Source organism: Salmo salar, chromosome ssa28 (assembly GCF_905237065.1).
Source record: "Salmo salar chromosome ssa28, Ssal_v3.1, whole genome shotgun sequence".
In the NCBI taxonomy this organism is placed as follows: Eukaryota; Metazoa; Chordata; class Actinopteri; order Salmoniformes; family Salmonidae; genus Salmo; species Salmo salar.
The window spans coordinates 14,482,461-14,506,541 of record NC_059469.1 but is presented as its reverse complement, the minus strand read 5'-3'; the positions used below and the strand labels follow the sequence as shown (position 1 = coordinate 14,506,541).

General features: G+C 41.7%; 1 protein-coding gene and 4 non-coding genes across 13 annotated transcripts; all 5 read right to left on the bottom strand.

Moving 5' to 3' along the window:
* Positions 1-722: 722 nt before the first annotated feature.
* On the bottom strand, positions 723-21,224 carry LOC106589548 (ribosomal L1 domain-containing protein 1). Of its 9 annotated transcripts, none has more exons than XR_006762601.1 (12): positions 21,166-21,224; positions 18,224-18,347; positions 17,931-18,024; positions 17,381-17,512; positions 15,555-15,716; positions 12,634-12,735; positions 12,319-12,412; positions 11,769-11,900; positions 9,944-10,104; positions 7,002-7,125; positions 6,709-6,802; positions 6,159-6,291 (listed from the first exon to the last, which is right to left on the bottom strand). XR_006762601.1 is itself a non-coding variant. In XM_045710333.1 (10 exons), exons 4-10 carry the CDS (start codon positions 11,774-11,776, stop codon positions 876-878), a joined length of 657 nt encoding a protein of 218 aa, XP_045566289.1. In that variant the 5' UTR covers positions 11,777-11,900; positions 12,319-12,412; positions 12,612-12,735; positions 14,946-14,969; the 3' UTR covers positions 723-875. The 9 variants fall into 9 exon arrangements, 4 of the variants coding, with proteins under 4 accessions (XP_045566289.1, XP_045566290.1, XP_045566292.1 ...); XR_006762600.1 differs by having other exon boundaries at positions 18,246-18,347; XR_006762598.1 differs by lacking the exon at positions 21,166-21,224 and having other exon boundaries at positions 18,246-18,503.
* Positions 6,446-6,573, bottom strand: LOC123731499 (small nucleolar RNA ACA64). Its single transcript, XR_006762652.1, has one exon. It is a non-coding gene; the product is annotated as a small nucleolar RNA ACA64 (small nucleolar RNA).
* On the bottom strand, positions 12,055-12,183 carry LOC123731503 (small nucleolar RNA ACA64). The gene has a single exon (XR_006762656.1). It is a non-coding gene; the product is annotated as a small nucleolar RNA ACA64 (small nucleolar RNA).
* On the bottom strand, positions 17,667-17,795 carry LOC123731502 (small nucleolar RNA ACA64). The gene has a single exon (XR_006762655.1). It is a non-coding gene; the product is annotated as a small nucleolar RNA ACA64 (small nucleolar RNA).
* Positions 21,225-23,267: 2,043 nt separating the features above from the next.
* On the bottom strand, positions 23,268-23,396 carry LOC123731501 (small nucleolar RNA ACA64). The gene has a single exon (XR_006762654.1). It is a non-coding gene; the product is annotated as a small nucleolar RNA ACA64 (small nucleolar RNA).
* Between the last annotated feature and the right edge of the window lie 685 nt (positions 23,397-24,081).

The window sequence follows — 24,081 nt, the reverse complement described above, 5'->3', positions numbered from 1 at the left end:
TAGTCGGCTTGACATCTTTTATAAAAACTAGTCAACACTGGCTGTTCAGTTGTCAAAATAAAATGGCAATGAAATCAGTAAAGCCCATGCATCACAATTCCAAGTGGCTGGCTGTGCTTAACACACTAAAGAAAAATGAATGTGCCAAAATTCTAAATCAGGCTGAGTGGATTGACTCATTGTTACCACTCGCATTACATGGGAAGTGCAAATTCCCAAGCATCCTCTCCCTCTGTGTAAAGAAATTTGACTGCAACCAACCACAGCACACACAAATGGTACCGGATGGCGGGACAGACAGTTACCCGGTCATCACTCGCTTTGTGACTGGCGCCTATCCTATCAATAGATCGAGAGAAGATGAAAATCGTTCATTCTAACGGGAGAGAACTCGAGGGACTAGCAAATTGAAACTTAAATGAAAAGTAGCCTAGTTAATGTGAAGTGGAAAAAGTAGCCGGCTGAAAATGAGTAGCGCTAATGGAAAACAATGCCATTGTGGATAACAAATTAAAGACATGAAATATACTTTGTGGTAATATTTTAATTTACAAGTTAGACAAAAGACGATTTTGAACAAGACCCTTTTATGGGGCAGACAAAGATTTGCAACACATTTGAGTTTGTCCTTGGATCAATTAACGTTGACAGTTTATATACATTTAGAACCAGTCCTTCATATAAGTATGATGAAGTCAGAGTTCCATTTAGAGAAAGGGGGGAGTAATACACAGATAGTAATGAGGAGAGAAAGGAGAGCTGTGTTCCATTGAGTTGACAAACTTTTCTTTTCATATTTTGTGAGGGTATTTTTGCAGCCTTCTTGGTCATTATTTATTTTATACCTTTCTTTCCTCCTGTTGGTTTGGTTACCTTCACAAGTCCCTTCTTGGTCGGCTTCTACGGGGATCAGAGGGAGAAGAAAACAATTAGCACAGTACTGAGAGGAGTCTTCTTCTGTAGAAACAAAGAGGTAGGTCAATTAACTTCCGCTGGGGGGCAGTGTTTCCAGAGAGTGAACAGGGAGACGTCACAAAAGGGATACCACTCCCCTACCTCACTGGAAAAAGTTTCATTTGGCATTGGATTGAAAACAAAATTCATAAGGAGAGTGAACCAGGTTCCAAACCAGTGCACAGAGTCCTTTGAAATATTTTATTTGACAAAAATAGATAATTGATAAACAAATATATTCTACTAATAATATTAAAATGCATTTGGTTTGACACTATTTATTTATTTCACCTTTATTTAAGCAGGTAGGCAAGTTGAGAACAAGTTCCCATTTACAACTGCGACCTGGCCAAGATAAAGCAAAGCAGTTCGACACAAACAACAAAGAGTTACACATGGAGTAAAACAAACATACAGCAGAAAAATAAGTCTATATACAATGTGAGCAAATGAGGTGAGTTAAGGGAGGTAAAGGAAATAAATAGGCCATGGTGGAGAAGTATATACAATATAGCAAGTAAAACACTGGAATGGTAGATTTGCAGTAGATGAATGTGTAAAGTAGAAATACTGGGTTGCAAAGGAGCAAAATAAATAAATAAATACAGTAGGGGAAGGGGTAGTTGGATGGGCTATTTATAGATGGGCTATGGACAGGTGCAGTGATCTGTGAGCTGCTCTGACAGCTGGTGCTTAAAGCTAGTGAGGGAGATAAGCGTTTCCAGTTTCAGAGATTTTTGTACTTTGTTCCAGTCATTGGCAGCAGAGAAATGGAAGGAGAGGTGGCCAAAGTAGGAATTGGCTTTGGGGGTGACCAGTGAGATATACCTGCTGGAGCGCGTGCTACGGGTGGGTGCTGCTATGGTGACCAGTGAGCTGAGATAAGGGGGGACTTAACCTAGCAGGGTCTTGTAGATGACCTGGCGCCGGTGGGTTTGGCGATGAGTATGAAGCGAGGGCCAGCCAACGAGAGCATACAGGTCGCAGTGGTGGGTAGTATATGGGGCTTTGGTGACAAAACGGATGGCACTGTGATAGACTGCATCCAATTTATTGAGTAGGGTATTGGAGGCTATTTTGTAAATTACATCGCCGAAGTCGAGGATCGGTAGGATGGTCAGTTTTATGACGGTATGTTTGGCAGCATGAGTGAAGGATGCTTTGTTGCGAAATAGGAAGCCAATTCTAGATTTAACTTTGGATTGGAGATGTTTGATGTGAGTCTGGAAGGAGAGTTTACAGTCTAACCAGACACCTAGGTATTTGTAGTTGTCCGCATATTCTATGTCAGAACCGTCCAGAGTAGTGATGCTGGACGGGCGGGCAGGTGCAGGCAGCGATCGGTTGAAGAGCATGCATTTAGTTTTACTTGTATTTAAGAGCAGTTGGAGGCCAGGGAAGGAGAGTTGTATGGCATTGAAGCTCGTCTGGAGGGTTGTTAACACAGTGTCCAAAGAAGGGCCAGAAGTATACAGAATGGTGTCGTCTGCGTAGAGGTGGATCAGAGACTCACCAGCAGCAAGAGCGACATCATTGATGTATAGAGAGAAGAGAGTCGGCCCAAGAATTGAACCCTGTGGCACCCCCATAGAGACTGCCAGAGGCCCGGACAACAGGCCCCCGATTTGACACACTGAACTCTATCAGAGAAGTAGTTGGTGAACCAGGCGAGGCAATCATTTGAGAAACCAAGGCTGTTGAGTCTGCCGATGAGGATGTGGTGATTGACAGAGTCAAAAGCCTTTGCCAGGTCAATGAATACGGCTGTACACTATTGTTTCTTATCGATGGCGGTTAAGATATCGTTTAGGACCTTGAGCGTGGTTGAGGTGCACCCATGACCAGCTCTGAAACCAGATTGCATAGCGGAGAAGGTACGGTGGGATTCGAAATGATCGGTAATCTGTTAACTTGGCTTTTGAAGACCTTAAAAAGGCAGGGTAGGAGAGATATGTCTGTAGCAGTTTGGGTCAAGAGTGTCCCCCCCTTTGAAGAGGGGGATGACCGCAGCTGCTTTCCAATCTTTGGGAATCTCAGACGACATGAGAGGTTGAACAGGCTAGTAATAGGGGTTACAACAATTTCGGCAGATCATTTTAGAAAGGGTCCAGATTGTCTAGCCCGGCTGATTTGTAGGGGTCTAGACTTTGCAGCTCTTTCAGAACATCAGCTGACTGGATTTGGGAGAAGGCGAAACGGGGAAGTCTTGGGCGAGTTGCTGTGGCGGGTGCAGTGCTGTTGACCGGGGTAGGGGTAGCCAGGTGGAAAGCATGGCCAGCCGTAGAAAAATGCTTATTGAAATTCTCAATTATAGTGGATTTATCGGTGGTGACAGAGTTTACTATCCTCAGTGCAGTGGGCAGCTGGGAGGAGGTGTTCTTATTCTCCATGGACTTTACAGTGTCTCAGAACTTTGAGTTTGTGTTGCAGGAAGCAAATTTCTGCTTGAAAAAGCTAGCCTTGGCTTTTCTAACTGCCTGTGTATATTGTTTCCTAACTTCCCTGAAAAGTTGCATATCACAGGGGCTGTTCGATGCTAATGAAGAAAGCCACAGGATGTTTTTGTGCTAGTCAAGGGCAGTCAGGTCTGGAGAGAACCAAGGGCTATATCTGTTCCTGGTTCTAAATATTTTGAAAGGGGCATGCTTATTTAAGATGGTGAGGAAGGCATTAAAAATGTTTTACCAGGCATCCTCTGACGGGATGAGGTCAATATCCTTAAAGGAGACCCAGGCCAGGTCGATTAGAAAGGCCTGCTCGCTGAAGTGTTTCAGGGAGCATTTGACAGTGATGAGTGGAGGTCGTTTGACCGCTGATCCATTACGGATGCAGGCAATGAGGCAGTGATCGCTGAGTTCTTGGTTGAAAACAGCAGAGGTGTATTTAGAGGGCAAGTTGGTTAGGATGATATCTACGAGGGTGCCCGTGTTTACGGCTTTGGGGTTGTACCTGGTAGGTTCATTGATAATTTGTGTGAGATTGAGGGCATCAAGCTTAGATTGTAGGATGGCCGGGGTGTTAAGCATGTCCCAGTTTAGGTCACCTAGCAGCATGAGCTCTGAAGGGCAATCAGTTCACATATGGTGTCCAGAGCACAGCTGGGGGCAGAGGGTGGTCTATAGCAAGCGACAACGGTGAGATACGTGTTTTTAGAGAGGTGGATTTCTAAAAGTAGAAGTTCAAATGGTTTTGGTACAGACCTGGATAGTAGGACAGAACTCTGCAGGCTCTCTCTGCAGTAGATTGCAACACCGCACCCTTTGGCCGTTCTATCTTGTCTGAAAATGTTGTAGTTAGGGATGGAGATTTCAGAGTTTTTGGTGGTCTTCCTAAGCCAGGATTCAGACACGGCTAGGACATCCAGGTTGGCAGTGTGCTAAAGCAGTGAATTAAACAAACTTAGGGAGGCGGCAGGGTACAGACCTCCAGTTTAGCCTTTTTCCTTTGCGTTACTATGGGAACCTCTTCCTCTCTGTCAGCACCAGAGTTTTTTTTTTCCTAGACATCTGTTCTATCTTTGCTGACTTCTGTTTGCGTGCATTTTTCTGAAATATTCATCAACAAGACACAGGTATTGATGAGATCCAGCTCTCGCATGTTTACATACACACATACACAGTATCAGTCAAACGTTTGGACACCTACTCATGCAAGGGTTTTTATTTTTACTAGACATCAAAACAATGAAACACATGGAATCATGTAGTAACCAAAAAAGTGTTAAACAAATCAAAATACAATTTAGATTCTTCTAAGTAGCCACCATTTGCCTTGACAGCTTTGCACACTCTGGGCTTTCTTTCAACCAGCTTCAGCTGGAATTCTTTTCCAACAGTCTTGAAGGTGTTTCCACATATGCTGAGCACTTGTTGGCTGCTTTTCCTTCACTCTGCAGTCCAACTCATCCCAAACCATCTCAAATTGGGTTGAGGCTCCATCTTGGTCAAATAGCCCTTACACAGCCTGGAGGTCTGTTGGTCATTGTCTTGTTGAAAAACAAATGATGTCCCAATAAGCCCAAACCAGATGGGATGGCATATCGCTTGCAGAATGCTGTGGTAGCCATACTGGTTAAGTGTGCCTTGAATTCTAAATAAATCAGTGTCACCAGCAAACCACCCCACACCTCCTCGTCCGTGCTTCACGGTGGGAACCACACACGCGGCGATCCGTTCACCTACTCTGCATCTCACAAAGACAACGGCGGTTGGAAATAAAAATCACCTATTTGGACTGACCAAAGGACTTCCATTGCTCGTGTTTCTTGGCCAAATAAAGTCTCTTCTTATTGGTGCCCTTTAGTAGTGGTTTCTTTGCAGCAATTTGAACAGTTGATGTTGAGATGTATCTGTTGCTTGAACTCTGAAGCATTTATTTGGGCAGCAATCCGAGGTGCAGTTAACTCTCATGAACTTATCCTCTGCAGCTGAGGTACCTATGGGTCTTCCTTTCCAGTGGCGGTCCTGAGAGCCAGTTTCATCACAGCGACTGCACTTGAAGATACTTTCAAAGTTCATGAAACTTTCCATATTGACTGACCTTCATGTTTTAAAGTATTGATGGACTGTCGTTTCTCTTTGCTTATTTAACCTTTAAGAAGGCACACACCTTCACATGCATTCCAGGTGACTACCTCATGAAGCTGGTTGAGAGAATGTCAAGACTGTGCAAAGCTGTCAAGGCAAAGTGTGGCTAGTTTGAAGAATCTCAAATATAACATATTTTTTATTTGTTTAACATTTGGTTACTACATGATTCCATGTGTGTTATTTCAGTTTTGATGTCTTCACTATTATTCTACAATGTAGAAAATAGTAAAAATAAAGAAACACTTATTTAGGTTTATTTATCCTTGTAGGTATGGCCAAACTTTTACTGGTACTGCATGTATGCATGTGCATACATATGCATGTAAATAATAGAGAGAGGTCTGCAATTGACCTCAATAGTCCATATGTGGCACTAAGAGCTATGTTGATGTTTCCAGAGAGTGAACAGGGAGACAGCACTAAAATGGAGACCGCTCCCCTGCCTCACTGGAATGGGTTTCATATAGCACTGGATTTAAACCTAAATTAATAGAGTAAAACAGGTTCCGAACCAGTGCAAAGACGAGTCCTTTAATTTGACAAAAATAGATAATTGATCAAATAACAATATAATCTTCCAATGCATTTTACAAGCATTTGTGTGTAGCAGTCCTACCTTGGCATCCATGGCAGCCATGGTCTGTTTCTGTGTTTCCTCTATCAGGGTCAGGTTACTCAGGTTAGAGGTGTAGATGGGCAGATCCACTGATTGGCTTTTCAAGTGGATGATCTTTATCAATGGTTCTTTCTGCAAAAGAGACAACACAGCCATCTTTAGACTCAAAGAACACATTCACTCAAACATTTAGGTCAAAACTATTTCTGTGAAGAAAACATTCTCAGTGTTCTGTGTATCGTATCACTCAGATTGCGGCCACTTGTTAAAGGCCTTTCTTTGTCAGGATTGTAGGCACATGGGTTTAATCACACTGCTATACAGAGCAGGCAATAAGCTTAACGTACCACAGTACTATAGGCCCTGTAATCTCACCCCAGACAACAGAGATATCAAAGGTGATTTTCAGACTGGGCCCACACATTTCTTTAGCATTAATAAACATTGAGTATACCTGACCATTTAACGTATAATAAAATTGTAAATATCTGTGTTGACGGAGTACAATTGATTAGGGAGATCAGGAAGACACCCTGGCAGCAAACTCACCATGCGTAGTTTTGTCACGATGGTGCTGACAGCTGAATCAATATTCTCTGCTATTTCATCTGCAGCCATCCCAGAGTGGGCCACACAAGCCATGCTAAAACACAAACAATAACATGTTGCAGGAGCCAATGTGTATATAAATGAATGTGCATTACTTGCCATTTTGTGTCAGTTGTAGAGACAGGCTCCAATAGAGAGGGAGATCTGTCTGGATATATTTTGAGTCACTATGGCACCATCATTGCCCATGTCCAACACGGACAGGAGGACAGGGTTTGCTGAGGCGCACTTACTAAGTCAGGGAGCAGGCCTCACCAGCAGCAGCCTTTCTTAGAAATGGAGATTGTTGTTCCCTGGATGGTTCTCTGGATGTCCAAGGCCTGCTTCTTGCTCTGCAGGTTCAATGAATAAGGCTCCCTAAGCAGGGTAGAGAAAACACACACTCCGTTAGATTAGAACTCTGTAAGGGCTAGCTTAAAGGCACATTTAAACTTACAGGTGAAGTCAGATGTTTACATATACTTAGGTTGGAGTGGTTGAAAAATGAGTTTTAAATCACTCCACAAATGTCTTGTTAACTTTAGGGATAGGGGGCAGTATTCGGAAGTTTGGATGAATGAGGTGCCCAAAGTAAACTGCCTGTTACTCAGGCCCAGAGGCTAGGATATGCATATAATTGGTAGTATTGGATAGAAAACACTAAAGTTTACAAAACGGTTAAAATAATGTCTGTGATTATAACAGAACTGATATAGCAGGCGAAAACCTGAGGAGAATCCACCCGGAAAATTTGGTTTTGGAGGTGACACCATTTAAAATGCCTGTCTATGGGGAAATCCTCCCAGATTGCAGTTCCTGGGGCTTCCAGCAGATGTCAGTCTTTAGAAAGAGTTTCAGGCTTGTTTTTGAAAAATGAGCTAGAATTTGTAGTTTTTCTAAGTGGCTCCCATTTTGGCTGAAGTGTTGTGGCGCGCGTCGGTGAGGGCGCTCACTTCGTTATTTATCTCCGGTAATGAACATACTATTCTCCATCTTATATTTGATCATTTATTTACATATTAGGGTACCTGAGGATTGATTACAAACATTGATTTGTTTGGACGAAGTTTATTGGTAACTTTCGGGATTCATTTGTATGCATTTTGAATGAGGGAAACCGGTGGATTACTGAGTCAAGCGCACCAACTAAACTGACTTTTTGGGGATATAAAGAAGGACTTTATCGAACAAAAGAACCATTTGTTATGTAGCTGGGACCCTTGTGATTGCAACCAGAGGAAGATCTTCAAAGGTGTGTGATTTATTTTATCGCCATTTCTGACTTTCGTGACTCCTCTGCTTGGTTGGAAGATGTTTGTAATGCTTTTGTACGCGGGGCGCTGTCCTCAGATAATCGCATGGTGTGCTTACGCCGTAAATCCTTTTTGAAATCTGACAAAGCGGCTGGATTAACAAGAAGTTAAGCTTTTAAACGATGTAAGACACTTGTATTTTCAGGAATGTTTAATATTACGAATTTTGTATTTCGCGCTCTGCAATTTCACCGGATGTTGGCCAGGTGGGACGCTAGCCCAAAGAGGTTAACAACCTATAGTTTTGGCAAGTCGGTTAGGACATCTACTGTGTGCATGACAAGTAATTTTGCCAACAATTGTTTACTGACAGATTATTTCACTTATAATTCATTGTATCACAATTCCAGTGGGTCAGAAATTCACATACACTAAGTTGACGGTGCCTTTAAACAGCTTGGAAAATTCCAGAAAATTATGTCATGGCGTTAGAAGCTTCTGATAGATAGGCTAATTGACATCATTTGAGTCAATTGGAGGTCTACCTGTGGATGTATTTCAAGGCCTACCTTCAAAATCAGTGCCTCTTTGCTTGACATCATGGGAAAATCAAAAGAAATCAGCCAAGACCTCAGAATAACAAATTGTAGACCTCCACAAGTCTGGTTCATCCTTGGGAGCAATTTCCAAACACCTGATGGTACCACGTTCATCTGTACAAACAATAGTACGCAAGTATAAACACCATGGGACCACGCAGCCGTCATACCGCTCAGGAAGGAGACGCGTTCTGTCTCCTAGAGATTAACGTATTTTGGTGCGAAAAGTGCAAATCAATCCCAGAACAGCAGCTGATGCTGGAGGAAATAGGTACAAAAGTATCTAGATCCACAGTAAAACGAGTCCTACATCGACATTACCTGAAAGGCCGCTCAGCAAGGAAGAAGCCACTGCTCCAAAACCGCCATAAAAAAGCCAGACTACGGTTTGCAACTGCACATGGGGACAAAGATCGTACTTTTTGGAGAAATGTCCTCTGGTCTGATGAAACAAAAATAGAACTGTTCACAAAATAGACGGCACCATGAGGCAGGAAATTTATGTCGATATATTGAAGCAACATCAAGACATCAGTCAGGAAGTTAAAGCTTGGTCGCAAAGGAGTCTTCCAAATGGACAATGAACCCACGCATACTTCCAAAGTTGTGGCAAAATGGCTTAAGGACAACAAAGTCAAATTATTGGAGTGGCCATCACAAAGCCCTGACCTCAATTCTATAGAAAATTTGTGGGCAGAACTGAAAAAGCACGTGCGAGCAAGGAGGCCTACAAACCTGACTCAGTTACACCAGCTCTGTCAGGAGGAATGGGCCAAGATTTATTCAACTTATTGTGGGAAGCTTCTGGAAGGCCACCTGAAACGTTTGACCCAAGTGAAACAATTTAAAGGCAATGCTACCAAATACTAATTGAGTGCATGTAAACTTCTGACACACTGGGACTGCGATGAAAGAAATAAAACGCTGAAATAAATCTCTACTATTATTCTGACAGTTCACATTCTTCAAATAAAGTGGTGATCCTAACTAACCTAAGACAGGGAATTTTTACTAGGATTAAGTGTCAGGAATTGTGAAAAACTGAGTTGAAATGCATTTGGCTAAGGTGCATGTAAACTTCCGACTTCAACTGTATAAGAGGACATGTATTTCAAAACCAGGGAACAGCACTAGGGGCTATGTTGATGTTCCCAGAGAGTGAACAGGGAGTCAGCACAAAATGGATACCGCTCCCCTGCCTCACTGGAATGGGTTTCATATAGCAATGGAGTTAAACCAAAATTCATACCGAGAGTGAACCAGGTTCCGAACCAGTGCAAAGAGACCTTTGAAATATTTTATTTGATAAAAACAGATCATTGATAAACAATATATTCTACTAACAATATTAAAATGCATTTGGTTGACACTAGCGGGGTATAGACCTCCAGTTTAGCCTTTTTCTTGGCGTTACTATGGGAACCTCTTCCTCCCCGTCAGCACCAGAGTTCTTTTCTGTAGGCTTCTGTTCTTTCTTTGCAGACTTCTGTTTGCTTGCATTTTTCCTGAAATTTCATAAACAAGACACAGGTATTGATGAGATCCAGCTCTTGCATGTTTATATAAACACACATACACAGTACCAGTCAAAAGTTGACACCTACTCATTCAAGGGTTTTTCTTTATTTTTACTAGACATCAACACTATGAAACACATGGAATCATGTAGTAAAAAGAAGAAGTGTTCAATCAAAATACATTTTAGATTCTTCTAAGTAGCCACCATTTGCCTTGATGACAGCTTTGCACACTCTGGGCTTTCTTTCAACCAGCTTCAGCTGGAATTCTTTTCCAACAGTCTTGAAGGTGTTTCCACATATGCTGAGCACTTGTTGGCTGCTTTTCCTTCACTCTGCAGTCCAACTCATCCCAAACCATCTCAAATTGGGTTGAGGCTCCATCTTGGTCAAATAGCCCTTACACAGCCTGGAGGTCTGTTGGTCATTGTCTTGTTGAAAAACAAATGATGTCCCAATAAGCCCAAACCAGATGGGATGGCATATCGCTTGCAGAATGCTGTGGTAGCCATACTGGTTAAGTGTGCCTTGAATTCTAAATAAATCAGTGTCACCAGCAAACCACCCCACACCTCCTCGTCCGTGCTTCACGGTGGGAACCACACACGCGGCGATCCGTTCACCTACTCTGCATCTCACAAAGACAACGGCGGTTGGAAATAAAAATCACCTATTTGGACTGACCAAAGGACTTCCATTGCTCGTGTTTCTTGGCCAAATAAAGTCTCTTCTTATTGGTGCCCTTTAGTAGTGGTTTCTTTGCAGCAATTTGAACAGTTGATGTTGAGATGTATCTGTTGCTTGAACTCTGAAGCATTTATTTGGGCAGCAATCCGAGGTGCAGTTAACTCTCATGAACTTATCCTCTGCAGCTGAGGTACCTATGGGTCTTCCTTTCCAGTGGCGGTCCTGAGAGCCAGTTTCATCACAGCGACTGCACTTGAAGATACTTTCAAAGTTCATGAAACTTTCCACATTGACTGACCTTCATGTTTTAAAGTATTGATGGACTGTCGTTTCTCTTTGCTTATTTAACCTTTAAGAAGGCACACACCTTGACATGCATTCCAGGTGACTACCTCATGAAGCTGGTTGAGAGAATGTCAAGACTGTGCAAAGCTGTCAAGGCAAAGGGTGGCTACTTTGAAGAATCTCAAATATAACATCTTTTTATTTGTTTAACACTTTTGGTTACTACATGATTCCATGTGTGTTATTTCAGTTTTGATGTCGTCACTATTATTCTACAATGTAGAAAATAGTAAAAATAAAGAAACACTTATTTAGGTTTATTTATCCTTGTAGGTATGGCCAAACTTTTACTGGTACTGCATGTATGCATGTGCATACATATGCATGTAAATAATAGAGAGAGGTCTGCAATTGACCTCAATAGTCCATATGTGGCACTAAGAGCTATGTTGATGTTTCCAGAGAGTGAACAGGGAGACAGCACTAAAATGGAGACCGCTCCCCTGCCTCACTGGAATGGGTTTCATATAGCACTGGATTTAAACCTAAATTAATAGAGTAAAACAGGTTCCGAACCAGTGCAAAGACGAGTCCTTTAATTTGACAAAAATAGATAATTGATCAAATAACAATATAATCTTCCAATGCATTTTACAAGCATTTGTGTGTAGCAGTCCTACCTTGGCATCCATGGCAGCCATGGTCTGTTTCTGTGTTTCCTCTATCAGGGTCAGGTTACTCAGGTTAGAGGTGTAGATGGGCAGATCCACTGATTGGCTTTTCAAGTGGATGATCTTTATCAATGGTTCTTTCTGCAAAAGAGACAACACAGCCATCTTTAGACTCAAAGAACACATTCACTCAAACATTTAGGTCAAAACTATTTCTGTGAAGAAAACATTCTCAGTGTTCTGTGTATCGTATCACTCAGATTGCGGCCACTTGTTAAAGGCCTTTCTTTGTCAGGATTGTAGGCACATGGGTTTAATCACACTGCTATACAGAGCAGGCAATAAGCTTAACGTACCACAGTACTATAGGCCCTGTAATCTCACCCCAGACAACAGAGATATCAAAAGGTGATTTTCAGACTGGGCCCACACATTTCTTTAGCATTAATAAACATTGAGTATACCTGACCATTTAACGTATAATAAAATTGTAAATATCTGTGTTGACGGAGTACAATTGATTAGGGAGATCAGGAAGACACCCTGGCAGCAAACTCACCATGCGTAGTTTTGTCACGATGGTGCTGACAGCTGAATCAATATTCTCTGCTATTTCATCTGCAGCCATCCCAGAGTGGGCCACACAAGCCATGCTAAAACACAAACAATAACATGTTGCAGGAGCCAATGTGTATATAAATGAATGTGCATTACTTGCCATTTTGTGTCAGTTGTAGAGACAGGCTCCAATAGAGAGGGAGATCTGTCTGGATATATTTTGAGTCACTATGGCACCATCATTGCCCATGTCCAACACGGACAGGAGGACAGGGTTTGCTGAGGCGCACTTACTAAGTCAGGGAGCAGGCCTCACCAGCAGCAGCCTTTCTTAGAAATGGAGATTGTTGTTCCCTGGATGGTTCTCTGGATGTCCAAGGCCAGCTTCTTGCTCTGCAGGTTCAATGAATAAGGCTCCCTAAGCAGGGTAGAGAAAACACACACTCCGTTAGATTAGAACTCTGTAAGGGCTAGCTTAAAGGCACATTTAAACTTACAGGTGAAGTCAGATGTTTACATATACTTAGGTTGGAGTGGTTGAAAAATGAGTTTTAAATCACTCCACAAATGTCTTGTTAACTTTAGGGATAGGGGGCAGTATTCGGAAGTTTGGATGAATGAGGTGCCCAAAGTAAACTGCCTGTTACTCAGGCCCAGAGGCTAGGATATGCATATAATTGGTAGTATTGGATAGAAAACACTAAAGTTTACAAAACGGTTAAAATAATGTCTGTGATTATAACAGAACTGATATAGCAGGCGAAAACCTGAGGAGAATCCACCCGGAAAATTTGGTTTTGGAGGTGACACCATTTAAAATGCCTGTCTATGGGGAAATCCTCCCAGATTGCAGTTCCTGGGGCTTCCAGCAGATGTCAGTCTTTAGAAAGAGTTTCAGGCTTGTTTTTTGAAAAATGAGCTAGAATTTGTAGTTTTTCTAAGTGGCTCCCATTTTGGCTGAAGTGTTGCGGCGCGCGTCGGTGAGGGCGCTCACTTCGTTATTTATCTCCGGTAATGAACATACTATTCTCCATCTTATATTTGATCATTTATTTACATATTAGGGTACCTGAGGATTGATTACAAACATTGATTTGTTTGGACGAAGTTTATTGGTAACTTTCGGGATTCATTTGTATGCATTTTGAATGAGGGAAACCGGTGGATTACTGAGTCAAGCGCACCAACTAAACTGACTTTTTGGGGATATAAAGAAGGACTTTATCGAACAAAAGAACCATTTGTTATGTAGCTGGGACCCTTGTGATTGCAACCAGAGGAAGATCTTCAAAGGTGTGTGATTTATTTTATCGCCATTTCTGACTTTCGTGACGCCTCTGCTTGGTTGGAAGATGTTTGTAATGCTTTTGTACGCGGGGCGCTGTCCTCAGATAATCGTATGGTGTGCTTACGCCGTAAATCCTTTTTGAAATCTGACAAAGCGGCTGGATTAACAAGAAGTTAAGCTTTTAAACGATGTAAGACACTTGTATTTTCAGGAATGTTTAATATTACGAATTTTGTATTTCGCGCTCTGCAATTTCACCGGATGTTGGCCAGGTGGGACGCTAGCCCAAAGAGGTTAACAACCTATAGTTTTGGCAAGTCGGTTAGGACATCTACTGTGTGCATGACAAGTAATTTTGCCAACAATTGTTTACTGACAGATTATTTCACTTATAATTCATTGTATCACAATTCCAGTGGGTCAGAAATTCACATACACTAAGTTGACGGTGCCTTTAAACAGCTTGGAAAATTCCAGAAAATTATGTCATGGCGTTAGAAGCTTCTGATAGATAGGCTAATTGATATCAATTGAGTCTATTGGAGGTCTACCTGTGGATGTATTTCAAGGCCTACCTTCAAAATCAGTGCCTCTTTGCTTGACATCATGGGAAAATCAAAAGAAATCAGCCAAGACCTCAGAATAACAAATTGTAGACCTCCACAAGTCTGGTTCATCCTTGGGAGCAATTTCCAAACACCTGATGGTACCACGTTCATCTGTACAAACAATAGTACGCAAGTATAAACACCATGGGACCACGCAGCCGTCATACCGCTCAGGAAGGAGACGCGTTCTGTCTCCTAGAGATTAACGTATTTTGGTGCGAAAAGTGCAAATCAATCCCAGAACAGCAGCTGATGCTGGAGGAAATAGGTACAAAAGTATCTAGATCCACAGTAAAACGAGTCCTACATCGACATTACCTGAAAGGCCGCTCAGCAAGGAAGAAGCCACTGCTCCAAAACCGCCATAAAAAAGCCAGACTACGGTTTGCAACTGCACATGGGGACAAAGATCGTACTTTTTGGAGAAATGTCCTCTGGTCTGATGAAACAAAAATAGAACTGTTCACAAAATAGACGGCACCATGAGGCAGGAAATTTATGTCGATATATTGAAGCAACATCAAGACATCAGTCAGGAAGTTAAAGCTTGGTCGCAAAGGAGTCTTCCAAATGGACAATGAACCCACGCATACTTCCAAAGTTGTGGCAAAATGGCTTAAGGACAACAAAGTCAAATTATTGGAGTGGCCATCACAAAGCCCTGACCTCAATTCTATAGAAAATTTGTGGGCAGAACTGAAAAAGCACGTGCGAGCAAGGAGGCCTACAAACCTGACTCAGTTACACCAGCTCTGTCAGGAGGAATGGGCCAAGATTTATTCAACTTATTGTGGGAAGCTTCTGGAAGGCCACCTGAAACGTTTGACCCAAGTGAAACAATTTAAAGGCAATGCTACCAAATACTAATTGAGTGCATGTAAACTTCTGACACACTGGGACTGCGATGAAAGAAATAAAACGCTGAAATAAATCTCTACTATTATTCTGACAGTTCACATTCTTCAAATAAAGTGGTGATCCTAACTAACCTAAGACAGGGAATTTTTACTAGGATTAAGTGTCAGGAATTGTGAAAAACTGAGTTGAAATGCATTTGGCTAAGGTGCATGTAAACTTCCGACTTCAACTGTATAAGAGGACATGTATTTCAAAACCAGGGAACAGCACTAGGGGCTATGTTGATGTTCCCAGAGAGTGAACAGGGAGTCAGCACAAAATGGATACCGCTCCCCTGCCTCACTGGAATGGGTTTCATATAGCAATGGAGTTAAACCAAAATTCATACCGAGAGTGAACCAGGTTCCGAACCAGTGCAAAGAGACCTTTGAAATATTTTATTTGATAAAAACAGATCATTGATAAACAATATATTCTACTAACAATATTAAAATGCATTTGGTTGACACTAGCGGGGTATAGACCTCCAGTTTAGCCTTTTTTCTTGGCGTTACTATGGGAACCTCTTCCTCCCCGTCAGCACCAGAGTTCTTTTCTGTAGGCTTCTGTTCTTTCTTTGCAGACTTCTGTTTGCTTGCATTTTTCCTGAAATTTCATAAACAAGACACAGGTATTGATGAGATCCAGCTCTTGCATGTTTATATAAACACACATACACAGTACCAGTCAAAAGTTGACACCTACTCATTCAAGGGTTTTTCTTTATTTTTACTAGACATCAACACTATGAAACACATGGAATCATGTAGTAAAAAGAAGAAGTGTTCAATCAAAATACATTTTAGATTCTTCTAAGTAGCCACCATTTGCCTTGATGACAGCTTTGGACACTCTGGGCTTTCTTTCAACCAGCTTCAGCTGGAATTCTTTTCCAACAGTCTTGAAGGTGTTTCCACATATGCTGAGCACTTGTTGGCTGCTTTTCCTTCACTCTGCAGTCCAACTCATCCCAAACCATCTCAAATTGGGTTGAGGCTCCATCTTGGTCAAATAGCCCTTACACAGCCTGGAGGTCTGTTGGTCATTGTCTTGTTGAAAAACAAATGATGTCCCAATAAGCCCAAACCAGATGGGATGGCATATCGCTTGCAGAATGCTGTGGTAGCCATACTGGTTAAGTGTGCCTTGAATTCTAAATAAATCAGTGTCACCAGCAAACCACCCCACACCTCCTCGTCCGTGCTTCACGGTGGGAACCACACACGCGGCGATCCGTTCACCTACTCTGCATCTCACAAAGACAACGGCGGTTGGAAATAAAAATCACCTATTTGGACTGACCAAAGGACTTCCATTGCTCGTGTTTCTTGGCCAAATAAAGTCTCTTCTTATTGGTGCCCTTTAGTAGTGGTTTCTTTGCAGCAATTTGAACAGTTGATGTTGAGATGTATCTGTTGCTTGAACTCTGAAGCATTTATTTGGGCAGCAATCCGAGGTGCAGTTAACTCTCATGAACTTATCCTCTGCAGCTGAGGTACCTATGGGTCTTCCTTTCCAGTGGCGGTCCTGAGAGCCAGTTTCATCACAGCGACTGCACTTGAAGATACTTTCAAAGTTCATGAAACTTTCCACATTGACTGACCTTCATGTTTTAAAGTATTGATGGACTGTCGTTTCTCTTTGCTTATTTAACCTTTAAGAAGGCACACACCTTGACATGCATTCCAGGTGACTACCTCATGAAGCTGGTTGAGAGAATGTCAAGACTGTGCAAAGCTGTCAAGGCAAAGGGTGGCTACTTTGAAGAATCTCAAATATAACATCTTTTTATTTGTTTAACACTTTTGGTTACTACATGATTCCATGTGTGTTATTTCAGTTTTGATGTCGTCACTATTATTCTACAATGTAGAAAATAGTAAAAATAAAGAAACACTTATTTAGGTTTATTTATCCTTGTAGGTATGGCCAAACTTTTACTGGTACTGCATGTATGCATGTGCATACATATGCATGTAAATAATAGAGAGAGGTCTGCAATTGACCTCAATAGTCCATATGTGGCACTAAGAGCTATGTTGATGTTTCCAGAGAGTGAACAGGGAGACAGCACTAAAATGGAGACCGCTCCCCTGCCTCACTGGAATGGGTTTCATATAGCACTGGATTTAAACCTAAATTAATAGAGTAAAACAGGTTCCGAACCAGTGCAAAGACGAGTCCTTTAATTTGACAAAAATAGATAATTGATCAAATAACAATATAATCTTCCAATGCATTTTACAAGCATTTGTGTGTAGCAGTCCTACCTTGGCATCCATGGCAGCCATGGTCTGTTTCTGTGTTTCCTCTATCAGGGTCAGGTTACTCAGGTTAGAGGTGTAGATGGGCAGATCCACTGATTGGCTTTTCAAGTGGATGATCTTTATCAATGGTTCTTTCTGCAAAAGAGACAACACAGCCATCTTTAGACTCAAAGAACACATTCACTCAAACATTTAGGTCAAAACTATTTCTGTGAAGAAAACATTCTCAGTGTTCTGTGTATCGTATCACTCAGATTGCGGCCACTTGTTAAAGGCCTTTCTTTGTCAGGATTGTAGGCACATGGGTTTAATCACACTGCTATACAGAGCAGGCAATAAGCTTAACGTACCACAGTACTATAGGCCCTGTAATCTCACCCCAGACAACAGAGATATCAAAAGGTGATTTTCAGACTGGGCCCACACATTTCTTTAGCATTAATAAACATTGAGTATACCTGACCATTTAACGTATAATAAAATTGTAAATATCTGTGTTGACGGAGTACAATTGATTAGGGAGATCAGGAAGACACCCTGGCAGCAAACTCACCATGCGTAGTTTTGTCACGATGGTGCTGACAGCTGAATCAATATTCTCTGCTATTTCATCTGCAGCCATCCCAGAGTGGGCCACACAAGCCATGCTAAAACACAAACAATAACATGTTGCAGGAGCCAATGTGTATATAAATGAATGTGCATTACTTGCCATTTTGTGTCAGTTGTAGAGACAGGCTCCAATAGAGAGGGAGATCTGTCTGGATATATTTTGAGTCACTATGGCACCATCATTGCCCATGTCCAACACGGACAGGAGGACAGGGTTTGCTGAGGCGCACTTACTAAGTCAGGGAGCAGGCCTCACCAGCAGCAGCCTTTCTTAGAAATGGAGATTGTTGTTCCCTGGATGGTTCTCTGGATGTCCAAGGCCAGCTTCTTGCTCTGCAGGTTCAATGAATAAGGCTCCCTAAGCAGGGTAGAGAAAACACACACTCCGTTAGATTAGAACTCTGTAAGGGCTAGCTTAAAGGCACATTTAAACTTACAGGTGAAGTCAGATGTTTACATATACTTAGGTTGGAGTGGTTGAAAAATGAGTTTTAAATCACTCCACAAATGTCTTGTTAACTTTAGGGATAGGGGGCAGTATTCGGAAGTTTGGATGAATGAGGTGCCCAAAGTAAACTGCCTGTTACTCAGGCCCAGAGGCTAGGATATGCATATAATTGGTAGTATTGGATAGAAAACACTAAAGTTTACAAAACGGTTAAAATAATGTCTGTGATTATAACAGAACTGATATAGCAGGCGAAAACCTGAGGAGAATCCACCCGGAAAATTTGGTTTTGGAGGTGACACCATTTAAAATGCCTGTCTATGGGGAAATCCTCCCAGATTGCAGTTCCTGGGGCTTCCAGCAGATGTCAGTCTTTAGAAAGAGTTTCAGGCTTGTTTTTTGAAAAATGAGCTAGAATTTGTAGTTTTTCTAAGTGGCTCCCATTTTGGCTGAAGTGTTGTGGCGCGCGTCGGTGAGGGCGCTCACTTCGTTATTTATCTCCGGTAATGAACATACTATTCTCCATCTTATATTTGATCATTTATTTACATATTAGGGTACCTGAGGATTGATTACAAACATTGATTTGTTTGGACGAAGTTTATTGGTAACTTTCGGGATTCATTTGTATGCATTTTGAATGAGGGAAACCGGTGGATTACTGAGTCAAGCGCACCAAATAAACTGACTTTTTGGGGATATAAAGAAGGACTTTATCGAACAAAAGAACCATTTGTTATGTAGCTGGGACCCTTGTGATTGCAACCAGAGGAAGATCTTCAAAGGTGTGTGATTTATTTTATCGCCATTTCTGACTTTCGTGACGCCTCTGCTTGGTTGGAAGATGTTTGTAATGCTTTTGTACGCGGGCGCTGTCCTCAGATAATCGTATGGTGTGCTTACGCCGTAAATCCTTTTTGAAATCTGACAAAGCGGCTGGATTAACAAGAAGTTAAGCTTTTAAACGATGTAAGACACTTGTATTTTCAGGAATGTTTAATATTACGAATTTTGTATTTCGCGCTCTGCAATTTCACCGGATGTTGGCCAGGTGGGACGCTAGCCCAAAGAGGTTAACAACCTATAGTTTTGGCAAGTCGGTTAGGACATCTACTGTGTGCATGACAAGTAATTTTGCCAACAATTGTTTACTGACAGATTATTTCACTTATAATTCATTGTATCACAATTCCAGTGGGTCAGAAATTCACATACACTAAGTTGACGGTGCCTTTAAACAGCTTGGAAAATTCCAGAAAATTATGTCATGGCGTTAGAAGCTTCTGATAGATTCACTCAAATGATGTCAATTAGCCTATTGGAGGTCTACCTGTGGATGTATTTCAAGGCCTACCTTCAAAATCAGTGCCTCTTTGCTTGACATCATGGGAAAATCAAAAGAAATCAGCCAAGACCTCAGAATAACAAATTGTAGACCTCCACAAGTCTGGTTCATCCTTGGGAGCAATTTCCAAACACCTGATGGTACCACGTTCATCTGTACAAACAATAGTACGCAAGTATAAACACCATGGGACCACGCAGCCGTCATACCGCTCAGGAAGGAGACGCGTTCTGTCTCCTAGAGATTAACGTATTTTGGTGCGAAAAGTGCAAATCAATCCCAGAACAGCAGCTGATGCTGGAGGAAATAGGTACAAAAGTATCTAGATCCACAGTAAAACGAGTCCTACATCGACATTACCTGAAAGGCCGCTCAGCAAGGAAGAAGCCACTGCTCCAAAACCGCCATAAAAAAGCCAGACTACGGTTTGCAACTGCACATGGGGACAAAGATTGTACTTTTTGGAGAAATGTCCTCTGGTCTGATGAAACAAAAATAGAACTGTTCACAAAATAGACGGCACCATGAGGCAGGAAATTTATGTCGATATATTGAAGCAACATCAAGACATCAGTCAGGAAGTTAAAGCTTGGTCGCAAAGGAGTCTTCCAAATGGACAATGAACCCACGCATACTTCCAAAGTTGTGGCAAAATGGCTTAAGGACAACAAAGTCAAATTATTGGAGTGGCCATCACAAAGCCCTGACCTCAATTCTATAGAAAATTTGTGGGCAGAACTGAAAAAGCACGTGCGAGCAAGGAGGCCTACAAACCTGACTCAGTTACACCAGCTCTGTCAGGAGGAATGGGCCAAGATTTATTCAACTTATTGTGGGAAGCTTCTGGAAGGCCACCTGAAACGTTTGACCCAAGTGAAACAATTTAAAGGCAATGCTACCAAATACTAATTGAGTGCATGTAAACTTCTGACACACTGGGACTGCGATGAAAGAAATAAAACGCTGAAATAAATCTCTACTATTATTCTGACAGTTCACATTCTTCAAATAAAGTGGTGATCCTAACTAACCTAAGACAGGGAATTTTTACTAGGATTAAGTGTCAGGAATTGTGAAAAACTGAGTTGAAATGCATTTGGCTAAGGTGCATGTAAACTTCCGACTTCAACTGTATAAGAGGACATGTATTTCAAAACCAGGGAACAGCACTAGGGGCTATGTTGATGTTCCCAGAGAGTGAACAGGGAGTCAGCACAAAATGGATACCGCTCCCCTGCCTCACTGGAATGGGTTTCATATAGCAATGGAGTTAAACCAAAATTCATACCGAGAGTGAACCAGGTTCCGAACCAGTGCAAAGAGACCTTTGAAATATTTTATTTGATAAAAACAGATCATTGATAAACAATATATTCTACTAACAATATTAAAATGCATTTGGTTGACACTAGCGGGGTATAGACCTCCAGTTTAGCCTTTTTCTTGGCGTTACTATGGGAACCTCTTCCTCCCCGTCAGCACCAGAGTTCTTTTCTGTAGGCTTCTGTTCTTTCTTTGCAGACTTCTGTTTGCTTGCATTTTTCCTGAAATTTCATAAACAAGACACAGGTATTGATGAGATCCAGCTCTTGCATGTTTATATAAACACACATACACAGTACCAGTCAAAAGTTGACACCTACTCATTCAAGGGTTTTTCTTTATTTTTACTAGACATCAACACTATGAAACACATGGAATCATGTAGTAAAAAGAAGAAGTGTTCAATCAAAATACATTTTAGATTCTTCTAAGTAGCCACCATTTGCCTTGATGACAGCTTTGGACACTCTGGGCTTTCTTTCAACCAGCTTCAGCTGGAATTCTTTTCCAACAGTCTTGAAGGTGTTTCCACATATGCTGAGCACTTGTTGGCTGCTTTTCCTTCACTCTGCAGTCCAACTCATCCCAAACCATCTCAAATTGGGTTGAGGCTCCATCTTGGTCAAATAGCCCTTACACAGCCTGGAGGTCTGTTGGTCATTGTCTTGTTGAAAAACAAATGATGTCCCAATAAGCCCAAACCAGATGGGATGGCATATCGCTTGCAGAATGCTGTGGTAGCCATACTGGTTAAGTGTGCCTTGAATTCTAAATAAATCAGTGTCACCAGCAAACCACCCCACACCTCCTCGTCCGTGCTTCACGGTGGGAACCACACACGCGGCGATCCGTTCACCTACTCTGCATCTCACAAAGACAACGGCGGTTGGAAATAAAAATCACCTATTTGGACTGACCAAAGGACTTCCATTGCTCGTGTTTCTTGGCCAAATAAAGTCTCTTCTTATTGGTGCCCTTTAGTAGTGGTTTCTTTGCAGCAATTTGAACAGTTGATGTTGAGATGTATCTGTTGCTTGAACTCTGAAGCATTTATTTGGGCAGCAATCCGAGGTGCAGTTAACTCTCATGAACTTATCCTCTGCAGCTGAGGTACCTATGGGTCTTCCTTTCCAGTGGCGGTCCTGAGAGCCAGTTTCATCACAGCGACTGCACTTGAAGATACTTTCAAAGTTCATGAAACTTTCCACATTGACTGACCTTCATGTTTTAAAGTATTGATGGACTGTCGTTTCTCTTTGCTTATTTAACCTTTAAGAAGGCACACACCTTGACATGCATTCCAGGTGACTACCTCATGAAGCTGGTTGAGAGAATGTCAAGACTGTGCAAAGCTGTCAAGGCAAAGGGTGGCTACTTTGAAGAATCTCAAATATAACATCTTTTTATTTGTTTAACACTTTTGGTTACTACATGATTCCATGTGTGTTATTTCAGTTTTGATGTCGTCACTATTATTCTACAATGTAGAAAATAGTAAAAATAAAGAAACACTTATTTAGGTTTATTTATCCTTGTAGGTATGGCCAAACTTTTACTGGTACTGCATGTATGCATGTGCATACATATGCATGTAAATAATAGAGAGAGGTCTGCAATTGACCTCAATAGTCCATATGTGGCACTAAGAGCTATGTTGATGTTTCCAGAGAGTGAACAGGGAGACAGCACTAAAATGGAGACCGCTCCCCTGCCTCACTGGAATGGGTTTCATATAGCACTGGATTTAAACCTAAATTAATAGAGTAAAACAGGTTCCGAACCAGTGCAAAGACGAGTCCTTTAATTTGACAAAAATAGATAATTGATCAAATAACAATATAATCTTCCAATGCATTTTACAAGCATTTGTGTGTAGCAGTCCTACCTTGGCATCCATGGCAGCCATGGTCTGTTTCTGTGTTTCCTCTATCAGGGTCAGGTTAGAGGTGTAGATGGGCAGATCCACTGATTGGCTTTTCAAGTGGATGATCTTTATCAATGGTTCTTTCTGCAAAAGAGACAACACAGCCATCTTTAGACTCAAAGAACACATTCACTCAAACATTTAGGTCAAAACTATTTCTGTGAAGAAAACATTCTCAGTGTTCTGTGTATCGTATCACTCAGATTGCGGCCACTTGTTAAAGGCCTTTCTTTGTCAGGATTGTAGGCACATGGGTTTAATCACACTGCTATACAGAGCAGGCAATAAGCTTAACGTACCACAGTACTATAGGCCCTGTAATCTCACCCCAGACAACAGAGATATCAAAAGGTGATTTTCAGACTGGGCCCACACATTTCTTTAGCATTAATAAACATTGAGTATACCTGACCATTTAACGTATAATAAAATTGTAATTATCTGTGTTGACGGAGTACAATTGATTAGGGAGATCAGGAAGACACCCTGGCAGCAAACTCACCATGCGTAGTTTTGTCACGATGGTGCTGACAGCTGAATCAATATTCTCTGCTATTTCATCTGCAGCCATCCCAGAGTGGGCCACACAAGCCATGCTAAAACACAAACAATAACATGTTGCAGGAGCCAATGTGTATATAAATGAATGTGCATTACTTGCCATTTTGTGTCAGTTGTAGAGACAGGCTCCAATAGAGAGGGAGATCTGTCTGGATATATTTTGAGTCACTATGGCACCATCATTGCCCATGTCCAACACGGACAGGAGGACAGGGTTTGCTGAGGCGCACTTACTAAGTCAGGGAGCAGGCCTCACCAGCAGCAGCCTTTCTTAGAAATGGAGATTGTTGTTCCCTGGATGGTTCTCTGGATGTCCAAGGCCAGCTTCTTGCTCTGCAGGTTCAATGAATAAGGCTCCCTAAGCAGGGTAGAGAAAACACACACTCCGTTAGATTAGAACTCTGTAAGGGCTAGCTTAAAGGCACATTTAAACTTACAGGTGAAGTCAGATGTTTACATATACTTAGGTTGGAGTGGTTGAAAAATGAGTT

Excerpts from the sequence above, each read along its gene's own strand:
- LOC106589548 (XM_045710333.1), bottom strand. Across the intron at positions 6,803-7,023 it reads TCTAAGAAAGGCTGCTGCTG|CATGGCTTGTGTGGCCCACT; the intron begins GTGAGGCCTGCT and ends TTTGTGTTTTAG. Across the intron at positions 901-4,154 it reads AGTTCTGTCCTACTATCCAG|AAGCCGACCAAGAAGGGACT; the intron begins GTCTGTACCAAA and ends TGATCCCCGTAG.